At 42.2% G+C, this 20,475-nt stretch overlaps 1 protein-coding gene across 1 annotated transcript in view; it reads left to right on the top strand.

Moving 5' to 3' along the window:
- DPYSL5 (dihydropyrimidinase like 5) overlaps positions 1-20,475 on the top strand; it is a 263,062-nt gene that overhangs the window by 160,011 nt on the left and 82,576 nt on the right. Inside the window, exons 4-9 of the mRNA XM_053710991.1 lie at positions 9,019-9,198; positions 9,444-9,512; positions 12,601-12,645; positions 13,787-13,862; positions 14,010-14,166; positions 16,323-16,464. Coding sequence (XP_053566966.1) covers positions 9,019-9,198; positions 9,444-9,512; positions 12,601-12,645; positions 13,787-13,862; positions 14,010-14,166; positions 16,323-16,464 — 669 coding nt within the window. The remainder of the gene's footprint in view (positions 1-9,018; positions 9,199-9,443; positions 9,513-12,600; positions 12,646-13,786; positions 13,863-14,009; positions 14,167-16,322; positions 16,465-20,475) is intronic.

The following is a 20,475-nucleotide window of genomic DNA, read 5'->3' as shown; positions in this document are numbered from 1 at the left end:
TGCCGTTGTACAGGCAACATCTCCACGGAGATGGCTTAGAGTTTTTTAGTGTTTAACTGTAGTTTTTTCATTATTCAATCAAGAGTTTGTTATTTTCAAATAGTGCTGGTACGTACTATTTACTCAGAAACAGAAAAGAGATGAAGAATTCTGTTTGTATGAGGAAAATGATTTTAGCAACCGTAACTAAAATCCATGGCTGTTCCACACAGGACTGTTGAGAGCAATTAACTTCAGTTGGGGGAACAGTTTGCAGTCTCTTGCTGCTTGAGGTATGACACATTCTAACAAGACGATGTAATGCTGGAAGCTGTCATTTTCCCTATGGGATCCGGTAAGCCATGTTTATTACGATTGTAAATAAGGGCTTCACAAGGGCTTATTTAAACTGTAGACTTTTTCTGGGCTAAATCGATTGATTATTAACACATATTTAGCCTTGAGGAATCATTTTATCTGGGTATTTTGATATAATAATATCGGCAGGCACTGTTTTAGACACCTTATTCTTTAGGGGCTTTCCCCAAGCATAGGCAGAGTCTCATTTTCGCGCCGGTGTTGCGCACTTGTTTTTGAGAGGCATGGCATGCAGTCGCATGTGAGAGGAGCTCTGATACTTAGAAAAGACTTCTGAAGGCGTCATTTGGTATCGTATTCCCCTTTGGGTTTGGTTGGGTCTCAGCAAAGCAGATACCAGGGACTGTAAAGGGGTTTAAAGCTCAAAACGGCTCCGGTTCCGTTATTTTAAGGGTTAAAGCTTCCAAAATTGGTGTGCAATATTTTCAAGGCTTTAAGACGCTGTGGTGAAAATTTGGTGAATTTTGAACAATTCCTTCATGTTTTTTCGCAATTGCAGTAATAAAGTGTGTTCAGTTTAAAATTTAAAGTGACAGTAACGGTTTTATTTTAAAACGTTTTTTGTACTTTCTGATCAAGTTTATGCCTGTTTATCATGTCTGAACTACCAGATAGACTGTGTTCTGAATGTGGGGAAGCCAGAATTCCTATTCATTTAAATAAATGTGATTTATGTGATAATGACAATGATGCCCAAGATGATTCCTCAAGTGAGGGGAGTAAGCATGGTACTGCATCATTCCCTCCTTCGTCTACACGAGTCTTGCCCACTCAGGAGGCCCCTAGTACATCTAGCGCGCCAATACTCCTTACTATGCAACAATTAACGGCTGTAATGGATAATTCTGTCAAAAACATTTTAGCCAAAATGAACCCTTGTCAGCGTAAGCGTGGCTGCTCTGTTTTAGTTACTGAAGAGCATGACGACGCTGATATTAATATCTCTGAAGGGCCCCTAACCCAATCTGAGGGGGCCAGGGAGGTTTTGTCTGAGGGAGAAATTACTGATTTAGGGAACATTTCTCAGCAGGCTGAATCTGATGTGATTACATTTAAATTTAAATTGGAACATCTCCGCATTTTGCTTAAGGAGGTATTATCCACTCTGGATGATTGTGAAAATTTAGTCATCCCAGAGAAACTATGTAAAATGGACAAGTCCCTAGAGGTGCCGGGGCTCCCAGAAGCTTTTCCTATACCCAAGCGGGTGGCGGACATTGTTAATAAAGAATGGGAAAGGCCCGGTATTCCTTTCGTCCCTCCCCCCATATTTAAAAAATTGTTTCCTATGGTCGACCCCAGAAAGGACTTATGGCAGTCAGTCCCCAAGGTCGAGGGAGCGGTTTCTACTTTAAACAAACGCACCACTATTCCAATAGAGGATAGTTGTGCTTTCAAAGATCCTATGGATAAAAAATTAGAAGGTTTGCTTAAAAAGATGTTTGTTCAGCAGGGTTACCTTCTACAACCCATTTCATGCATTGTCCCTGTCACTACTGCCGCATATTTCTGGTTTGATGAACTGCTTAAGGTGCTCGATAGTGACTCTCCTCCTTATGAGGAGATTATGGACAGAATCAATGCTCTCAAATTGGCTAATTCTTTCACTCTAGACGCCTCTTTGCAACTGGCTAAGTTAGCGGCTAAGAACTCTGGGTTTGCTATTGTGGCGCGCAGAGCGCTTTGGTTGAAATCTTGGTCGGCTGATGCGTCTTCCAAGAACAAGCTACTAAACATTCCTTTCAAGGGGAAAACGTTGTTTGGTCCTGACTTGAAAGAGATTATCTCTGATATCACTGGGGGTAAGGGCCACGCCCTTCCTCAGGATCGGCCTTTCAAGGCAAAAAATAGACCTAATTTTCGTCCCTTTCGTAAAAACGGACCAGCCCAAGGTGCTACGTCCTCTAAGCAAGAGGGTAATACTTCTCAGGCCAAGCCAGCTTGGAGACCAATGCAAGGCTGGAACAAGGGAAAGCAGGCCAAGAAACCTGCCACTGCTACCAAGACAGCATGAAATATTGGCCCCCGATCCGGGACCGGATCTGGTGGGGGGCAGACTCTCTCTCTTCGCTCAGGCTTGGGCAAGAGATGTTCTGGATCCTTGGGCGCTAGAAATAGTCTCCCAGGGTTATCTTCTGGAATTCAAGGGACTTCCCCCAAGGGGGAGGTTCCACAGGTCGCAGTTGTCTTCAGACCACATAAAAAGACAGGCGTTCTTACATTGTGTAGAAGACCTGTTAAAAATGGGAGTGATTCATCCTGTTCCATTAAGAGAACAAGGGATGGGGTTCTACTCCAATCTGTTCATAGTTCCCAAAAAAGAGGGAACGTTCAGACCAATCCTAGATCTCAAGATCTTAAACAAATTTCTCAAGGTCCCATCGTTCAAGATGGAAACCATTCGAACTATCCTTCCTTCCATCCAGGAAGGTCAATTCATGACCACGGTGGATTTAAAGGATGCGTATCTACATATTCCTATCCACAAGGAACATCATCGGTTCCTAAGGTTTGCATTCCTGGACAAACATTACCAGTTCGTGGCGCTTCCTTTCGGATTAGCCACTGCTCCAAGGATTTTCACAAAGGTACTAGGGTCCCTTCTAGCGGTGCTAAGACCAAGGGGCATTGCAGTAGTACCTTACCTGGACGACATTCTGATTCAAGCGTCGTCCCTTCCTCAAGCAAAGGCTCACACGGACATTGTCCTGGCCTTTCTCAGATCTCACGGCTGGAAAGTGAACGTGGAAAAGAGTTCTCTATCCCCGTCAACAAGGGTTCCCTTCTTGGGAACAATTATAGACTCCTTAGAAATGAGGATCTTTCTAACAGAGGCCAGAAAAACAAAGCTTCTGGACTCTTGTCGGATACTTCATTCCGTTCCTCTTCCTTCCATAGCTCAGTGCATGGAAGTGATCGGTTTGATGGTGGCGGCGATGGACATAGTTCCTTTTGCGCGCATTCATCTAAGACCATTACAACTGTGCATGCTCAGTCAGTGGAATGGGGACTATACAGACTTGTCTCCGAAGATACAAGTAAATCAGAGGACCAGAGACTCACTCCGTTGGTGGCTGTCCCTGGACAATCTGTCTCAAGGGATGATGTTCCACAGACCAGAGTGGGTCATTGTCACGACCGACGCCAGTCTGATAGGCTGGGGCGCGGTCTGGGGATCCCTGAAAGCTCAGGGTCTTTGGTCTCGGGAAGAATCTCTTCTACCGATAAATATTCTGGAACTGAGAGCGATATTCAATGCTCTCCAGGCCTGGCCCCAGCTTGCGAGGACCAGGTTCATACGGTTTCAATCAGACAACATGACGACTGTTGCGTACATCAACCATCAGGGGGGAACAAGAAGTTCCCTAGCGATGGAAGAAGTAACCAAAATTATTCTTTGGGCGGAGTCTCACTCCTGCCACCTGTCTGCTATCCACATCCCAGGAGTGGAAAATTGGGAAGCGGATTTTCTGAGTCGGCAGACATTGCATCCGGGGGAGTGGGAACTCCATCCGGAAATCTTTGCCCAAGTCACTCACCTGTGGGGCATTCCAGACATGGATCTGATGGCCTCTCGTCAGAACTTCAAAGTTCCTTGCTACGGGGCCAGATCCAGGGATCCCAAGGCGGCTCTAGTGGATGCACTAGTAGCACCTTGGACCTTCAAACTAGCTTATGTGTTCCCGCCATTTCCTCTCATCCCCAGGCTGATAGCCAGGATCAAGCAGGAGAGGGCGTCGGTGATCTTGATAGCTCCTGCGTGGCCACGCAGGACTTGGTATGCAGATCTGGTGAATATGTCATCGGCTCCACCTTGGAAGCTACCTTTGAGACGAGACCTTCTGGTTCAGGGTCCGTTCGAACATCCGAATCTGGTTTCACTCCAGCTGACTGCTTGGAGATTGAACGCTTGATTTTATCGAAGCGAGGATTCTCAGATTCTGTTATCGATACTCTTGTTCAGGCCAGAAAGCCTGTGACTAGAAAGATTTACCACAAAATTTGGAAAAAATATATCTGTTGGTGTGAATCTAAAGGATTCCCTTGGGACAAGGTTAAGATTCCTAGGATTCTATCCTTCCTTCAAGAAGGATTGGACAAAGGATTATCTGCTAGTTCCCTGAAGGGACAGATTTCTGCCTTGTCGGTATTACTTCACAAAAAGCTGGCAGCTGTGCCAGATGTTCAAGCCTTTGTTCAGGCTCTGGTTAGAATCAAGCCTGTTTACAAACCTTTGACTCCTCCTTGGAGTCTCAATTTAGTTCTTTCAGTTCTTCAGGGGGTTCCGTTTGAACCCTTACATTCCGTTGATATTAAGTTATTATCTTGGAAAGTTTTGTTTTTAGTTGCGATTTCTTCTGCTAGAAGAGTCTCAGAATTATCTGCTCTGCAGTGTTCTCCTCCTTATCTGGTGTTCCATGCAGATAAGGTGGTTTTACGTACTAAACCTGGTTTTCTTCCAAAAGTTGTTTCTAACAAAAACATTAACCAGGAGATTATCGTACCTTCTCTGTGTCCAAAGCCAGTTTCAAAGAAGGAACGTTTGTTGCACAATTTGGATGTTGTTCGCGCTCTAAAATTCTATTTAGATGCTACAAAGGATTTTAGACAAACATCTTCCCTGTTTGTTGTTTATTCAGGTAAAAGGAGAGGTCAAAAAGCAAATTCTACCTCTCTCTCTTTTTGGATTAAAAGCATCATCAGATTGGCTTACGAGACTGCCGGACGGCAGCCTCCCGAAAGAATCACAGCTCATTCCACTAGGGCTGTGGCTTCCACATGGGCCTTCAAGAACGAGGCTTCTGTTGATCAGATATGTAGGGCAGCGACTTGGTCTTCACTGCACACTTTTACCAAATTTTACAAGTTTGATACTTTTGCTTCTTCTGAGGCTATTTTTGGGAGAAAGGTTTTGCAAGCCGTGGTGCCTTCCATTTAGGTGACCTGATTTGCTCCCTCCCTTCATCCGTGTCCTAAAGCTTTGGTATTGGTTCCCACAAGTAAGGATGACGCCGTGGACCGGACACACCTATGTTGGAGAAAACAGAATTTATGTTTACCTGATAAATTTCTTTCTCCAACGGTGTGTCCGGTCCACGGCCCGCCCTGGTTTTTTTAATCAGGTCTGATATTTTATTTTCTTTAACTACAGTCACCACGGTACCATATGGTTTCTCCTATGCAAATATTCCTCCTTAACGTCGGTCGAATGACTGGGGTAGGCGGAGCCTAGGAGGGATCATGTGACCAGCTTTGCTGGGCTCTTTGCCATTTCCTGTTGGGGAAGAGAATATCCCACAAGTAAGGATGACGCCGTGGACCGGACACACCGTTGGAGAAAGAAATTTATCAGGTAAACATAAATTCTGTTTTTATGTAATTTACCATTTGCTGCCAGTTACAAATCTTTTTACCCTGAGCGCTGGTTTTATGTAATTTACCATTTGCTGCCAGTTACAAATCTTTTTACCCTCAGCGCTGGTTTTATGTAATTTACCATTTGCTGCCAGTTACAAATCTTTTTACTCTCAGCGCTGGTTTTATGTAATTTACCATTTGCTGCCAGTTACAAATCTTTTTACCCTCAGCGCTGGTTTTATGTAATTTACCATTTGCTGCCAGTTACAAATCTTTTTACCCTCAGCGCTGGTTTTATGTAATTTACCATTTGCTGCCAGTTACAAATCTTTTTACCCTCAGCGCTGGTTTTATGTAATTTACCATTTGCTGCCAGTTACAAATCTTTTTACCCTCAGCGCTGGTTTTATGTAATTTACCATTTGCTGCCAGTTACAAATCTTTTTTACCCTCAGCGCTGGTTTTATGTAATTTACCATTTGCTGCCAGTTACAAATCTTTTTTACCCTCAGCGCTGGTTTTATGTAATTTACCATTTGCTGCCAGTTACAAATCTTTTTACTCTCAGCGCTGGTTTTATGTAATTTACCATTTGCTGCCAGTTACAAATCTTTTTACCCTCAGCGCTGGTTTTATGTAATTTACCATTTGCTGCCAGTTACAAATCTTTTTTACCCTCAGCGCTGGTTTTATGTAATTTACCATTTGCTGCCAGTTACAAATCTTTTTACCCTCAGCGCTGGTTTTATGTAATTTACCATTTGCTGCCAGTTACAAATCTTTTTTACCCTCAGCGCTGGTTTTATGTAATTTACCATTTGCTGCCAGTTACAAATCTTTTTACCCTCAGCGCTGGTTTTATGTAATTTACCATTTGCTGCCAGTTACAAATCTTTTTTACCCTCAGCGCTGGTTTTATGTAATTTACCATTTGCTGCCAGTTACAAATCTTTTTACTCTCAGCGCTGGTTTTATGTAATTTACCATTTGCTGCCAGTTACAAATCTTTTTACTCTCAGCGCTGGTTTTATGTAATTTACCATTTGCTGCCAGTTACAAATCTTTTTACCCTCAGCGCTGGTTTTATGTAATTTACCATTTGCTGCCAGTTACAAATCTTTTTACTCTCAGCGCTGGTTTTATGTAATTTACCATTTGCTGCCAGTTACAAATCTTTTTACCCTCAGCGCTGGTTTTATGTAATTTACCATTTGCTGCCAGTTACAAATCTTTTTACCCTCAGCGCTGGTTTTATGTAATTTACCATTTGCTGCCAGTTACAAATCTTTTTACCCTCAGCGCTGGTTTTATGTAATTTACCATTTGCTGCCAGTTACAAATCTTTTTACTCTCAGCGCTGGTTTTATGTAATTTACCATTTGCTGCCAGTTACAAATCTTTTTACCCTCAGCGCTGGTTTTATGTAATTTACCATTTGCTGCCAGTTACAAATCTTTTTACCCTCAGCGCTGGTTTTATGTAATTTACCATTTGCTGCCAGTTACAAATCTTTTTACTCTCAGCGCTGGTTTTATGTAATTTACCATTTGCTGCCAGTTACAAATCTTTTTACCCTCAGCGCTGGTTTTATGTAATTTACCATTTGCTGCCAGTTACAAATCTTTTTACCCTCAGCGCTGGTTTTATGTAATTTACCATTTGCTGCCAGTTACAAATCTTTTTACCCTCAGCGCTGGTTTTATGTAATTTACCATTTGCTGCCAGTTACAAATCTTTTTACCCTCAGCGCTGGTTTTATGTAATTTACCATTTGCTGCCAGTTACAAATCTTTTTACCCTCAGCGCTGGTTTTATGTAATTTACCATTTGCTGCCAGTTACAAATCTTTTTTACCCTCAGCGCTGGTTTTATGTAATTTACCATTTGCTGCCAGTTACAAATCTTTTTACCCTCAGCGCTGGTTTTATGTAATTTACCATTTGCTGCCAGTTACAAATCTTTTTACCCTCAGCGCTGGTTTTATGTAATTTACCATTTGCTGCCAGTTACAAATCTTTTTACCCTCAGCGCTGGTTTTATGTAATTTACCATTTGCTGCCAGTTACAAATCTTTTTACCCTCAGCGCTGGTTTTATGTAATTTACCATTTGCTGCCAGTTACAAATCTTTTTACCCTCAGCGCTGGTTTTATGTAATTTACCATTTGCTGCCAGTTACAAATCTTTTTACCCTCAGCGCTGGTTTTATGTAATTTACCATTTGCTGCCAGTTACAAATCTTTTTACCCTCAGCGCTGGTTTTATGTAATTTACCATTTGCTGCCAGTTACAATTATTATATGACTAATGTGCACTGTGTAATCAGAGAGAGAACTAGCTAAGCATCTTTTTATATAACATTTAAATGCCATAAACCAAATGCTTCTGTTTCCTTTTATTCCTCCAGGTGACAGTTTCCAACCACATCATAGTGCTTTAACCCCTTAGCCGCCAGAGTACATGACATTGTGGCAGCTGAGGTGTTAATAGCTTGAAAATTTGCTGCAGAATTTAAATGATTTACTCAGATCCAAATAGATTTGTGCTAAAATATGAGGCATACAATTTAATAAGAAATAATTATAAAACATAAATGTAATCGCGATGCCAGAGACATCATTGTAGATGGCTAAAGTGCATGTAGTTATAATGTAGTGCCATCACAGACTGAGCATGCTGGGCAATCTCTCTATGGGCCCTATGATCTAACTCTCTCCGTTCTGGTGAGGTTATCTGAGGCACTGATGGCTAATCTTGGCACCCCTAATGCTTCAGAACTACATTTCCCATGATCCTCAACTAGAATGCCTAAGCATCATGGGAAATGTAGTTACAAAACATCACGGGTGACAAGATTAGCCATCACTGATCGCAGGACTCTCATCAGTACTTTGAAGCCCCTAATAGAATATTAGAAAGGCAAATGCCAGCTTGAGAGCTATTTATCTCACTATACAGGGTGGTAGATACAAAGTACAGTACACAGTGTTAGAGCATTTTGTTATTTGCTTACATCTTGTGTTTATTTAATACAGCTTTAGAGCAGCAATGCACTACTGGGAGCCATATCAACACATCTGATGAGCCAATGACAAGCGGCTTAGCTATGCCAAGAGAATTAAGTCAATTTGATAGCAGTAAATTGAAAGTCTCTTTATCAGAATCATAAACGTTTAATTTTAGCTGTAAATTGCTAAATGTTCACTTTAAACAATACTTAGTCAAAGGAGCACTGTGTCAGTAGCCCACCCTTGTTCCCCTGTAGCCAGTTAGGGAAAATGACCCTTTGTCTCTGGTCTTTCAGGTCAAGGCAGAGATGGAGACTTTGGTGCGGGAAAAAGGGGTTAACTCATTCCAGATGTTCATGGCGTACAAGGACCTGTACATGCTGCGGGACAGCGAGCTGTACCAAGTCTTCCGGCACTGCAAGGATCTTGGTGCTGTGGCTCGCATCCACGCTGAGAACGGAGACCTGGTGGCGGAGGTGAGTCATGTGCCTAAGGCTTGTTGTGATCTCTCCTGTATTAGCTGTAATCCTAGCCAGGCTCAGGGTCTATATAAAATGATTGTGAATATAAGACATAGACAGACTGTAATTCTATCACACTGACATTCATTTGCTGTAAGCAACGTTATGTAAATGTCCTGCTGACTTGAGAAGGGTTAACAAAAGGGTGTCATTTGCAGACAACTAGCATTAAAAGGCTTATGTTTTATGTTCTCTCACAGGGTGCAAAGGAAACTCTGGATCTGGGTATAACAGGACCAGAAGGGATTGAGATCAGCCGGCCTGAAGAGGTGAGTGTGAACCCTATTAATGCCCAGTTATAGAAGTGTGCATGCTCCTGCTGTCCCCAATTCCCTGCCTATTATCACTCTCCCTCCTTCCCTGTGCTCTCCCCCTCCTTCCCTGTGCTCCCTCCCTCCTTCCCTGTGCTCTCCCTCCTTCCCTGTGCTCTCTCCCTCCTTCCCTGTGCTCTCTCCCTCCTTCCCTGTGCTCTCTCCCTCCTTCCCTGTGCTCTCTCCCTCCTTCCCTGTGCTCTCTCCCTCCTTCCCTTTGCTCTCTCCTTCCTTCCCTGTGCTCTCCCTCCTTCCCTGTGCTCTCTCCCTCCTTCCCTGTGCTCTCTCCCTCCTTCCCTGTGCTCTCTCCCTCCTTCCCTGTGCTCTCTCCTTCCTTCCCTGTGCTCTCTCCCTCCTTCCCTGTGCTCTCTCCCTCCTTCCCTGTGCTCTCTCCCTCCTTCCCTGTGCTCCCTCCCTCCTTCCCTGTGCTCTCTCCCTCCTTCCCTGTGCTCTCTCCCTCCTTCCCTGTGCTCTCTCCCTCCTTCCCTGTGCTCTCTCCCTCCTTCCCTGTGCTCTCTCTCTCCCTCCTTCCCTGTGCTCTCTCTCTCCCTCCTTCCCTGTGCTCTCTCCCTCCCTCCTTCCCTGTGCTCTCTCCCTCCTTCCCTGTGGACAGGGAAGGAGAGAGAGTGGACAGGGAAGGAGAGAGAGTGGACAGGGAAGGAGAGAGAGTGGACAGGGAAGGAGAGAGAGTGGACAGGGAAGGAGAGAGTGGACAGGGAAGGAGAGAGTGGATAGGGAAAGAGGGAGAGTATAGGGAAGGAGGGAGAGGATAGGGAAGGAGAGAGTGGACAAGGAAGGAGGGAGAGGACAAGGAAGGAGAGAGTGGACAAGGAAGGAGGGAGAGGACAGGGAAGGAGGGAGTGGACAGGGAAGGAGGGCGCGGATAGGGAAGGAGGGTGAGGATAGGGAAGGAGGGCGAGGATAGGGAAGGAGGGCGAGGATAGGGAAGGAGGGAGTGGAAAGGGAAGGAGGGAGAGGATAGGGAAGGAGGGAGAGCACAGGGGAGGAGCTATGTGCTCTAATACTATTTTCTAAACTTCAAAAATAAAAGGTGGTGCCTCATAGAGTAATAGTGTACAATGTGATGTGAAAAAATAGATGAATAAAACTGACAAGAGTGTAAGGTATGGAATGAGCGGTCTGACTCTTACAGCTGTCAGTGTGCTGAAACCATTGGTATCTGCTCTTCTTCTAAACTCCAAACTCCAAGGGTGATGTTTCAACTAGCGTCTTAGGAACGACCCATCATGACAGCACCTCCTCTCCTCCGAGATGTCAATCACCAAAGACGATGTTCCCACTAGCGTCTCACGAAGCAGCTCACAATGGCACTATTAAAGGAAATGGCAAACAGGCGGCTGGAGGATGTCACTGATGAACCTTATTAAAGGAACATGAAACTCAAAAAAAAATGTTTTCATGATTTAAAAAGAGCCTGCAATTTTAAACAACTTTCCAATTTACTACTATTATCTAATTTGCCTCATTCTCTTGTTGTCCTGTGTTGAAAAGCATATCTAAATAGGCTCAGTAGCTGCTGTTTGGTGGCTGCACATAGATTCCTAGTGTGATTGGCTCACTCATGTGCATTGCTATTTCTTCAACAAAGGATATCTAAAGAATTAAGCTAAATAGATAATATAAGTAATTTGGAATGTTGTCTAAAATTGTATTCTCTATCTGAATCCTGAAAGAAAATGTTTGAGTTTCATGTCCCTTTAATACAATACAACATGCATGTGTATAAAAGTTTATTACAACGCGTTTCTCAGCCAGAAAGGCTGTTTCTTCAGGTATACAACAAATGTGAAAATAAAGCTCTTATAAAAGACAGATACAAAGTATCTGTATCTTACTGCAACATTTGTAACTAATTAGAAGAGTTTGCAATGTTAAAAATAACATACATTAAAACCTATACAGGTCTAATTGGATTAGATATGTAGAACTATATCTAATGGATGATACCTAGAATATTGTATAAAGTTGTATATTAAAAGCCTTTAACATAGATGATTATAATGGCAATCAACAAATGTTTATATAAAAACACTTATTAAAAATAAAAAGTAACATTGCAAACTCTTCTAATTGGTTACAAATGTTGCAGTTAATTATAAGAGCGCGGTTTTCCAATTTGTTGTATATCTGAAGGAAGCCATTTCCGGGCCGAGAAACGCGTTGCAATAAAGTTTTATACACATGCATATCGACTTCTCACTGACTGCTGGGGTGTGCGCTCATCTGATTTCTTCGGAGTATTGTATTCAGGTTCGTCAGTGACATCCTTTTTGCCGTTTCCATTAATTCCGCCATTCTGAGCTGCTTCTTGAGGCGCTAGCGGGAGCATCATCTTTGGTGAATGATGTCTCAGAGGAGAGAACGTGTCCTTCCTAAGACGCTGGTTAAAGCATCACCCTTGGAGTTTGGTGTCCCGGAGAAGGGTATATGCCGATGGATTCAGCACACTGACTGCTGTAAGAGTCAGACCGCTCCTTTCGCACCTTGTGAGATTTATTCATCTAGTTTTCACATCACATTGTGGCTACACCATTACTCTATGAGGCTTTGGTTTTTCAGATTATCTTTTCACCTGACGTCTTCAGCTGCCTCATCCATTGCTGCAAATACTCTATGGTGACTTTTTTGTGTAACTATGGTACAATTTATGCCCATTAAGAGTCACTTTACATACAATTGTTTTTGATTGTGACATATTTATGCCATAAGATAATTGTTATAATCGTCACATTATTCACACAATATTAATAGCCAGTGCACCCGCTTGAGGTATAAGATTATCTTTTTTCTCTCTTTCTGCAAGCTATTTTATAAACTTGCTTGATCTGCTGAAAAAACAAGGTATGACTTGTGTGAAACAAATACTGAAATTAAATAACGGGTTTGGCACAGTGGTGTGAGATGGTGAAGGGGTTAAACACTTACGTCTTTCTAGGAACGCTGACAGCTCACGGTAATGGGTTTTAGGGTGAACGTATCGACTTGCTAATGCTGACATCTCTGTAATCTCTCCTCATGCATACAGCTTGAAGCCGAGGCCGTGCACAGGGCTATAACCATCGCTAACAGGGTAAGTTATCTGACCATGTTTGCTTGTGCACTCAGAGCACTGGGGCTCTGTATGTACCTGACCATGTCTGCTTGTGCACTCACAGCACTGGGGCTTTATATGCATGTGACCATGTCTTGTGCACTCACAGCACGGGGCCCCTGTATTTATGTGACCATGTCTGCTTGTGCACTCACAGCACTGGGCCCCTGTATGTATGTGACCATGTATGCTTGTGCACTCACAGCACTGGGCTCCTGTATGAACCTGACCATGTCAGCTTGTGCACTCACAACACTAGGCTCCTGTATGTACCTGACCATGTCTGCTTGTGCACTCACAGCACTGGGCCCCTGTATGTATGCGACCATGTCTGCTTGTGTACTCACAGCACTGGGCCCCTGTATGTACCTGCCCATGTCTTGTTGTGCACTCACAGTACTGGCGCTCTATATGTACCTGACTAGGTCTGCTTGTGCACTCACAGTACTGAGCCCCTGTATGCACCTGACCATGTCTGCTTGTGCACTCACAGCACTGGGCCCCTGTATGTATGTGACCATGTCTGCTTCTGCACTCACAGCACTGGGCCCCTGTATGTATGTGACCATGTCTGCTTCTGCACTCACAGCACTGGGCCCCTGTATGTATGTGACCATGTTTGCTTGCACACTCACAGCACTGGGCCCCTTTATGTATGTGACCATGTCTGCTTGTGCACTCACTGCACTGGGCCCCTGTATGTATGTGAACATGTCTGCTTGTGCACTCACTGCACTGGGCCCCTGTATGTATGTGACCATGTCTGCTTGTGCACTCACTGCACTGGGCCCCTGTATGTATGTGACCATGTCTGCTTGTGCACTCACTGCACTGGGCCCCTGTATGTATGTGACCATGTCTGCTTGTGCACTCACTGCACTGGGCCCTGTATGTATGTGACCATGTCTGCTTGTGCACATTCACATCACATGTATCTGAATATCTCTGGGAACATCACTTTGTCTGAGTGTTGTCTGTTTGTATCGGTGTAAGTGTGCCAGAGCTGATATTTATCGTTACCTTCTATAGTTCCCATATGCTGTAACAGTTAGCTAAATGAATTGTTTAGCATCTGCACTGGTTGTATTAAGCTGAATTGTCTTCTTTATCCTCTCCTTAGACATTCTGTCCTTTATATCTGGTTAATGTGTCCAGTATGTCGGCTGGAGATGTCATTGCTTCAGCCAAGATGCAAGGTGAGCAGTTACCGGCCCCAACACACTTTGTTCTGATATTAAAGCTGATGTTCCATGCAAGTGTTTTGTCCTTTTTGTCATCAGACTTTATTTTATAGTGTTTTATTGTCTAGCCATGTATGATAAAATTGTACTCTGTTACTTCAGGTAAAATCGTATACGGAGAGACCACCACTGCCCACGCCACTCTAAATGGGCTGCACTACTACCATCAAGACTGGTCCCATGCGGCTGCCTATGTCACCGTTCCCCCACTCCGACTAGACTCAAACACACCCAACTACCTCATGAGCCTGCTGGCCAAGTAAGGAGTGATGAGCACCCAGCACACTCTAATGGCAGGTCAATTACAAGTAACCTTGGGAGGGGAATACAGAAGCTTTGGTTAATCTAGTCCAGACTACATACAGGGAGCTGCTAACGGAAGAACATACAAACATAGATCTGATGGCAGTAAAGAACTAGACAGCCCATCTAGTCTGTCCATATCTCCCTCTGTAGAGTAAGCTTCATTATGCATAATAAAACAACTTTGCAGTATGCTGTCATTGTTTATTTTGCTCCCTTTTCCTATAATTTAAAGGAACATAAAAGTGCATAAATGAAATGCTCTAATGTGTTTGTTCAATCCTCTAAATTGTTAATACCGCTACTTTATCTTCCACTCTTGAATATGTTAAACAAAACAGGCCCAAGAACTGACCACTGAGGTACAAAACTAGTAACTGAATATGTTAAACAAAACAGGCCCAAGAACTGACCACTGAGGCACAAAACTAGTAACTGAATATGTTAAACAAAACAGCCCCAAGAACTGACCACTGAGGCACAAAACTAGTAACTGAATATGTTAAAAAAACAGGCCCAATAACTGACCACTGAGGCACAAAACTAGCAACTGAATATGTTAAAAAACCAGGCCCAATAACTGACCACTGAGGCACAAAACTAGTAACTGAATATGTTAAAAAAAAAAAAACAGGCCCAATAACTGACCACTGAGGTACAAAACTAGTAACTGAATATGTTAAAAAAAAACAGGCCCAATAACTGACCACTGAGGCACAAAACTAGTACCTGAATATGTTAAAAAAACAGGCCCAAGAACTGACCACTTAAGCACAAAACTAGTAACTGAATATGTTAAACAAAATAGGCCCAATAACGACCACTGAGGTACAAAACTAGTAACTGAATATGTTAAACAAAACAGGCCCAAGAACTGACCACTGAGGCACAAAAATAGTAACTGAATATGTTAAACAAAACAGGCCCAAGAACTGACCACTGAGGCACAAAACTAGTAACTGAATATGTTAAACAAAACAGGCCCAAGAACTGACCACTGAGGCACAAAACTAGTAACTGAATATGTTAAAAAAACAGGCCCAATAACTGACCACTGAGGCACAAAACTAGTAACTGAATATGTTAAAAAAACAGGCCCAATAACTGACCACTGAGGCACAAAACTAGTATCTGAATATGTTAAAAAAAACAGGCCCAAGAACTGACCACTTAAGCACAAAACTAGTAACTGAATATGTTAAACAAAACAGGCCCAATAACTGACCACTGAGGTACAAAACTAGTAACTGAATATGTTAAAAAAAAACAGGCCCAATAACTAACTGACCACTGAGGCACAAAACTAGTAACTGAATATGTTAAAAAAAACAGGCCCAATAACTGACCACTGAGGTATAAAACTAGTAACTGAATATATTAAAAAAACAGACCCAATAACTGACCACTGAAGTACAAAACTAGTAACTGAATATGTTAAAAAAACAGGCCCAATAACTGACCACTGAGGTACAAACTAGTAACTGAATATGTTAAAAAAAAACAGGCCCAATAACTGACCACTGAGGCACAAAACTAGTAACTGAATATGTTAAAAAAAACAGGCCCAATAACTGACCACTGAGGCACAAAACTAGTAACTGAATATGTTAAACAAAACAGGCCCAAGAACTGACCACTGAGGCACAAAAATAGTAACTGAATATGTTACACAAAACAGGCCCAATAACTGACCACTGAGGCACAAAACTAGTAACTGAATATGCTGCATTAATTAGAACGCTCTGCCATCTATCCTTAAAACCAGCATTTTATCCACTGTTCTTTGCTTTAGTTCAAGGCAAAGTATTTTATGCTTTAGTTTGTTGTGTGGGACAATGTCAGATACTTTAGTTATATAGCTTAAGAAACCAATAAATGTCTGAAATGTTCTTCCTGCAGACAATCTGTGCAGTCACTGTTCAAAAATTATTTAACAAAATGTAAACATATAGATAACTGAGTAAGGTGGTAGATTTCTTGTGCAGAATCTTTCAGGGGGTAAATAGATTTGTTTAAAACAGTGGTAAAATTATTATGGAGGCAAAGAAAGACATACCTATTTCCGAAGTCAGTGACAGATGCACACATTAACAAAGGATTTTTCTCTCCCAGCGATACACTCAACGTGGTGTCTTCAGACCACAGAACATTCACCACCAAACAGAAAGCCATGGGCAAAGAGGACTTCACCAAGATTCCTCATGGTGTTGGAGGTGTGCAAGACCGCATGAGTGTCATCTGGGAACGAGGAGTGGTATGTCCAGACCCCATGATGTCACAACTTGTATTATATATATATATATATATATATATATATATATATATGTATATATATATATACATATATATATATATATATATATATATATATATATAGGACAACGCACACAACACTTAGGTCTGTAAGGCATTTCCAAAGTATAAAAACTTCCTAAAACCCTCAGAGGCCACTCATGGACCTCACTACGTAATAAAGAAGTTTTAAAAGGAGGTGTTTTTAAGGTAGATTTGCATAGTGATGAGAAGAAAAAGCACTGTGTTGATAAGATAGAGTTTTAGATTTGGTAGCTATAACAGAGACATGATACAATGATTCTCATGATTGGTTAGAGTAGGGGAAAAAAAGTAGGAGGTGGGAGGGGCTCTGTATGTAAAAGAACTGAAATTGTAGAAACCAATGAGCATGTAGAAAGTTTGGGCAACTGTAGAAACTGAAGTGAAACAGGTATTTAGAATAGGGGTTTGATTATAGGCCTCTATTACAGGATTAACAATATTACAATGAAGGGTAATAAGGTTATAGTAGTGGGGACTTTAATATGCCTGACGTAGACTGAGAGGTACCAGCTGCTAATTCAACGAGAAGTAAATATATTCTGGAATCTTTACAGGGGGATCTCTTGAGCAACTAGTAAAAGAACCAACACGTAAAGGAACTATACTAGATTGAGTGATATAGTATCTGAGGTGTCTGGGGGTGAGAACTTAGGCTCTAGTGATCATCAGTCTGTATGGTTCAATATTCCCTTAAAGGGACATGAAACTCCAGTTTTTTCTTTCATGATTCAGATAGAGAATACAATTTTAAAAAAATGTTTCCAATTTACCTCTATTATCAAATTTGTTTTCTTTTTATTCTTTGTTGAATAGATATCTAGATAGGTAGCGTGAACATGTCTAGAGCACTACATGACAGGAAATAGTGCTGCCATCTAGTGCTCTTGCTGATCTATTACATTGTTATAAAACTGCTGCCATCTAGCGCTCTTGCTGATGTATTACATTGTTATAAAACTGCTGCCATCTAGTGCTCTTGCTGATGTATTACATTGTTATAAAACTGCTGCCATCTAGTGCTCTTGCTGATGTATTACATTGTTATAAAACTGCTGCCATCTAGTGCTCTTGCTGATGTATTACATTGTTATAAAACTGCTGCCATCTAGTGCTCTTGCTGATGTATTACATTGTTGCAGAACTTCTGCCATGTAGTGCTGCAGACACGTGCACACTCCTGAGCTTAACTTCCCGCTTTTCAGCAAATAATAACAAGAACATTTAGAAAATGTAATAATAGGAAAAATTGGAAAGTTGTTTAAAATTGAATGTTCTATCGGAATCATGAAATAAAATGTTGGGTTTTATGTCTCTTTTAAAGAGAGTGTGCATTTGTGAACGGGTTTTTATAGGGGACGAGCCCCCAGTCTCTTTCACAACAGTGCATTTATTATTGAATTTGTAATCTGGAATGAGCATTTGTGACTGAGTAAAATGATGCAAAGATATGTACGGCATTTATAGGGATACGGAGTGTTGAGGGCGTCTTGTGATTGTTTCTATTGAAAAGACATACTTATCACACATGACTTTTTAGGTACAAACACATTTGCGGTGGGGGTTGGGGGTTTAATAAACTATACAATATAACATTATGATCGCTCAAGAAACTCAGCTCCCAATTAGGCTGGAGAGCAAAAAGTATTTTTGGGAGCAAATCACTGATAGATTTTGATTGAAGCCTAAGATTTTTGTCCTGTTTCTATATATTCTGTTTCTATACAAGCCCTTACAGTGCCATCTCTTTCCCTATCCATGGTTGCTGATGGACAATCTATAATGTATAAAAGCCCTGGTTGTATCTCAGCATATTTAAGGTTGGATGTGAGCTTATCTTTTAATTGGGAATAAATTAAATTCCTTACCTATTTACATAAATATCACCTTTAATGTTATCTCCTAATAAACATTAGCCCACTTTAGTTTTTTTTTTTTTTTCTTAACCTGAAATAGCATCACTTACTTAACAGACAGAGCTTATCTGTTTCATGTAAACTTCAGGGGCTGATGGTGAAACTTTACTGTAATCAAGTGATTTAAAGACTAATTACAGCACTAACTCAGAGGTGATAAGCGGTGAAAAGGATTCTAAACATTATCTAAAGAAATGAAATACCACAATTAGAATCTCTCCCTCTCCTTCTCTCTCTTTCTTTCTTTCTCTCTCCCCTCTCCCTCTCTCTCCTCTCTCTCTCTCTTCTCTCCTCTATCTCCTCTCTCTTCTCTCTCTTCTCTCTCTCCTCTCTCTCCTCTCTCTTCTCTCTCTTCTCTCTCTCCTCTCTCTCCTCTCTCTCCTCTCTCTTCTCTCTCTCCTCTCTCTTCTCTCTCTTCTCTCTCTCCTCTCTCTCCTCTCTCTCCTCTCTCTTCTCTCTCTCCTCTCTCTTCTCTCTCTTCTCTCTCTCCTCTCTCTCCTCTCTCTTCTCTCTCTTCTCTCTCTCCTCTCTCTCCTCTCTCTCCTCTCTCTTCTCTCTCTCCTCTCTCTCCTCTCTCTCCTCTCTCTCTCTCTCTTCTCTCTCTTTCTCTTCTCTCTCTCTTCTCTCTCTCTCTTCTCTCTTTTTCTCTTCTCTCTCTCTCTCTCTCTCTCTCTCTCTCTTCTCTCTCTCTCTCTCTCTCTCTCTCTCTCTCTTCTCTCTCTCTCTCTCTCTTCTCTCTCTTTCTCTTCTCTCTCTTTCTCTTCTCTCTCTCCTCTCTCTTCTCTCTCTCTCTCTCTCTCTCTCTCTCTCTCTCTCATATATTTAATAAAGAAACAAGTATTAAATATACAAGAGATAAAATAATAGGTAAACACCCTACAGGCAGGTAAAGAACAGTTATGGAACATAAACAAACATCACGTGCTGTGGCGCTACAGCATTACAGAAGTCATAGACAAATTCCAAGCTAATAAAATCTCCAAACCTATTACATGTTTTACATTACATGTCTCTGTCTATCCCTCTGTACATCACACTGTGCGCTAGTCTCACTCAGTAATGTCACTAGTTTGTGTGTTACTGCCCCCTACTGGTGCATGTTCTGTGTATTACTGCTGTGTGTCCCTCTGTACATCACACTGTGCACTAGTCTCACTCAGTAATGTCCCTAGTTTGTGTGTTACTGCCCCCTAATGGTGCATGTTCTGTGTATTACTGCTATGTGTCCCTCTGTACATCACACTGTGCGCTAGTCTCACTCAGTAATGTCACTAGTTTGTGTGTTACTGCCCCCTACTGGTGCATATTCTGTGTATTACTGCTGTGTGTCCCTCTGTACATCACACTGTGCGCAAGTCTCACTCAGTAATGTCACTAGTTTGTGTGTTACTGCCCCCTACTGGTGCATGTTCTGTGTATTACTGCTGTGTGTCCCTCTGTACATCACACTGTGCGCTAGTCTCACTCAGTAATGTCACTAGTTTGTGTGTTACTGCCCCCTACTGGTGCATGTTCTGTGTATTACTGCTGTGTGTCCCTCTGTACATCACACTGTGCACTAGTCTCAGTAATGTCACTAGTTTGTGTGTTACTGCCCCCTACTGGTGCATGTTCTGTGTATTACTGCTGTGTGTCCCTCTGTACATCACACTGTGCGCAAGTCTCACTCAGTAATGTCACTAGTTTGTGTGTTACTGCCCCCTACTGGTGCATGTTCTGTGTATTACTGCTGTGTGTCCCTCTGTACATCACACTGTGCGCTAGTCTCACTCAGTAATGTCACTAGTTTGTGTGTTACTGCCCCCTACTGGTGCATGTTCTGTGTATTACTGCTGTGTGTCCCTCTGTACATCACACTGTGCACTAGTCTCAGTAATGTCACTAGTTTGTGTGTTACTGCCCCCTACTGGTGCATGTTCTGTGTATTACTGCTGTGTGTCCCTCTGTACATCACACTGTGCACTAGTCTCAGTAATGTCACTAGTTTGTGTGTTACTGCCCCCTACTGGTGCATG

The sequence above is a fragment of the Bombina bombina genome, chromosome 4 (genome assembly GCF_027579735.1).
Source record: "Bombina bombina isolate aBomBom1 chromosome 4, aBomBom1.pri, whole genome shotgun sequence".
NCBI lineage: Eukaryota > Metazoa > Chordata > Amphibia > Anura > Bombinatoridae > Bombina > Bombina bombina.
The sequence above is the reverse complement of the archived record's forward strand: the minus strand, read 5'-3'. Positions and strand labels throughout refer to the sequence as shown.